The 2,613-nt window shown below is 38.4% G+C and overlaps 1 protein-coding gene across 1 annotated transcript; it reads right to left on the bottom strand.

Moving 5' to 3' along the window:
* Positions 1–461: 461 nt before the first annotated feature.
* On the bottom strand, positions 462–2,331 carry LOC147896116 (uncharacterized). Its single transcript, XM_087382222.1, has 6 exons — positions 2,323–2,331; positions 1,932–2,139; positions 1,551–1,820; positions 1,122–1,426; positions 978–1,031; positions 462–895 (listed from the first exon to the last, which is right to left on the bottom strand). Exons 2-6 carry the CDS (start codon positions 1,976–1,978, stop codon positions 462–464), a joined length of 1,110 nt encoding a protein of 369 aa, XP_087238348.1. The 5' UTR covers positions 1,979–2,139; positions 2,323–2,331.
* Positions 2,332–2,613: the final 282 nt, after the last annotated feature.

Below are 2,613 nucleotides of genomic sequence, written 5' to 3'. Positions count from 1 at the left end.
TGTTGGAAAAGTGGAAAGCTCTCCTCCCAAAAAACTGTTGGATTCTTCTTTGCTCTACGTATTAGAGCTAATACTGAAGATTGCATCTGGAAACCACATGGAGAAAAACAAGTATAGTATATTGACTTCAACTAGCAAGCATTATAGCATGAAAGATGGCAAACATAGCATGCATAGGACTTATCCTTCCAAACATATCATGCATAGAACTAACGAGGAGACATTTGTCAAAGACACTTTTATCATGGAATGCAAATATAGAATGCATGGAATGATAGCTTACCTTAACACTTTTATCATGTTCTCTACAAAATCCATATGGAAACTTGTCATGAATGATCACACGTCTGACAACCTCCAAGCCCTGGACATATGCAAACCGTTCCATCCAACCAATACATTGTCCTGCAAGCAATTAATTTTATTTAAAACTAGTAGAATGGAAACAAAAATGTGAAATGTCAATTGTGGTATTGTGCCTTACTTGCCAAAGGACATATGCATGCCAACCAACCACTATCAGACAAAGAAGCTGATGCAACTGCAAGCCCATGCCGCACATGGTCCTCGAGCAAGACATTCCAAGTAGGAGTGGATCCTCTCTCATCAAGTGGATAGCCAGATGGAAAATCAAGCAATATAAAATCTGAAGCCCACTTCACCTTCTTACCCATCCTCTTGTAGTCCTGATCTCGACTAGCCACTGTAATAAAAAACTCATGCAAAATAGCATACTTATCATTTCTTTTAGAGTCAGCAAAGTCTTTGCCCATTGCAATGTAATCTCCAACTATACAAGCAAACAAAGGTGTGATGCCACGGGCCAAGGAAATGTCAGGTGACTGTGATCGATGGAACACGTATTGCTTCACAAGTCCTGAGATTAATTCTCCACCTATATGCAAAAGCAAAACAATTACAAGTAAAAGTAGTGTTAAAGGAACAACTACATATGTAGAACACAACAACACCCTTACCTGCACTCTCTATGTGATCCATTTCATGCCGCATAGGACTAGATGGTCCCTCATCTAGAAAGAGAACAATCATAAACTTATTAATGCAATGTCAAAACGAATTGAAGACAACATCAACAAATAATCATATTGTATCTTCCTTACCTTTTTCTGTAGGATGTTCTTGTTTCTCTTTGTCTTTCTTATCTCTCCTTGAGCTTCCCTCCACTTTGTCCTTACTTGCTTCATTGGCTTTTTGTGAAGCATAAGTATTGTACAAGTCTCTTTCTCGCACCAGTACTTGTCCTTTAGGGAAATCTATCCACCAGGGACAATGTGCTAATTCCCATTGAGAGAGATGGTGCATGCCCGGTGGATACATGCATGCAGCATGACCAATCTCCACCCAACTCTTACACAAATTTGGAATGTTAGAGATCCTTTTCTCTATTGCCAAGTGGGAGAGATATCTATCAACCAAGAAACAAAAAAAAAAAGGATGTCCCAAACCATCAAAAATTGTGTAATTACATGAATCAACAGCACAAACATAGACAAATGAAAAATGAAACTTCAAATGAATTGACAACGTACCTATAAACCACCCTATGGGCAGCCATGTCCAACTCAGATAGTCCATCTCCTTTTTTTCCACCCTTGCTCTCCATCTTTGTTTCCTTTGATCTTAGCACCACAAACATATGTTTTCTCCCCTCCAATTTTATATCCTCCATATATTGCTGCAATGTGTAATCCTTAGGGGTATCCAAAGGCATGCCCATTGTTGTGATCACCCTCAAATCTTCAAGCACTTTCAATGACTGTCTCTCCACCTTCTCCAAAAATATCTCTCTACTAATCCACCTAAAAAGTAAAAGTTGACGCAATTTTATAATAAAAAAATAAGAGTCATGCCATTAGCAAGAAACAAACAAACACCATGAAAGATGATTTGTATTGGTAGAAGAAACACACCCTCTGTACTCAAGGTCGCCCACAGGCATGAAGTACATGTCTCGCATAGGTTTAGTGGCTTCTAACAAAGAAAGGAAAATATTTTTTTTTTCTAATCTCAAATCAGACTTTGCAATGAGTTGGAGCTTCTCCAATGTCACGCAAGAGTCCGTACCATCAAAGCGCAAGGCAAACAACTTTTCCAACCAAGCCTCTCCAAGACCAGGATCTATACAATTCAACACCTATCCAAAGATGACATGTCAGTCACTTAACTTCAAAATAAATGCAACAAAGTATAGAAAATTCAATTCACACCTTCCCCATCCTATCAGCAATTCTCTTTTGAATTATGGTACGCTGCTTTAACTTCAAAATAAATGCAACAAAGTATAGAAAATTCAATTCACACCTTTCCCATCCTATCAACAATTCTCTTTTGAATTATGGTGCGCTGCTTTCCTTCTGCCTCTCCCCTTTGATCTAAAGGTAGCTTTGTAGATATTTTGTCCATTGCTTTTTTAAGCTCTGTATTGTACTCAACCTACATACATAAGTTCCAATTAGAGAAAGCAAAGGAGTGATAAAGATCTAAGCATCAATACAAATGCAACATTCTACCTGGAAGACAAGCCTTGCTAGATAACCTCTTGTCAATGGAAACCATGGCTTCTTCCCTTTACTCTCTTGAGCCCTCCAATTC

The sequence above is a fragment of the Dipteris shenzhenensis genome, chromosome 12 (assembly GCF_047967505.1).
Source record: "Dipteris shenzhenensis isolate YYH24624 ecotype China chromosome 12, Dip_SZ_1.0, whole genome shotgun sequence".
Taxonomy (NCBI): domain Eukaryota; kingdom Viridiplantae; phylum Streptophyta; class Polypodiopsida; order Gleicheniales; family Dipteridaceae; genus Dipteris; species Dipteris shenzhenensis.
The sequence above is the reverse complement of the archived record's forward strand: the minus strand, read 5'-3'. Positions and strand labels throughout refer to the sequence as shown.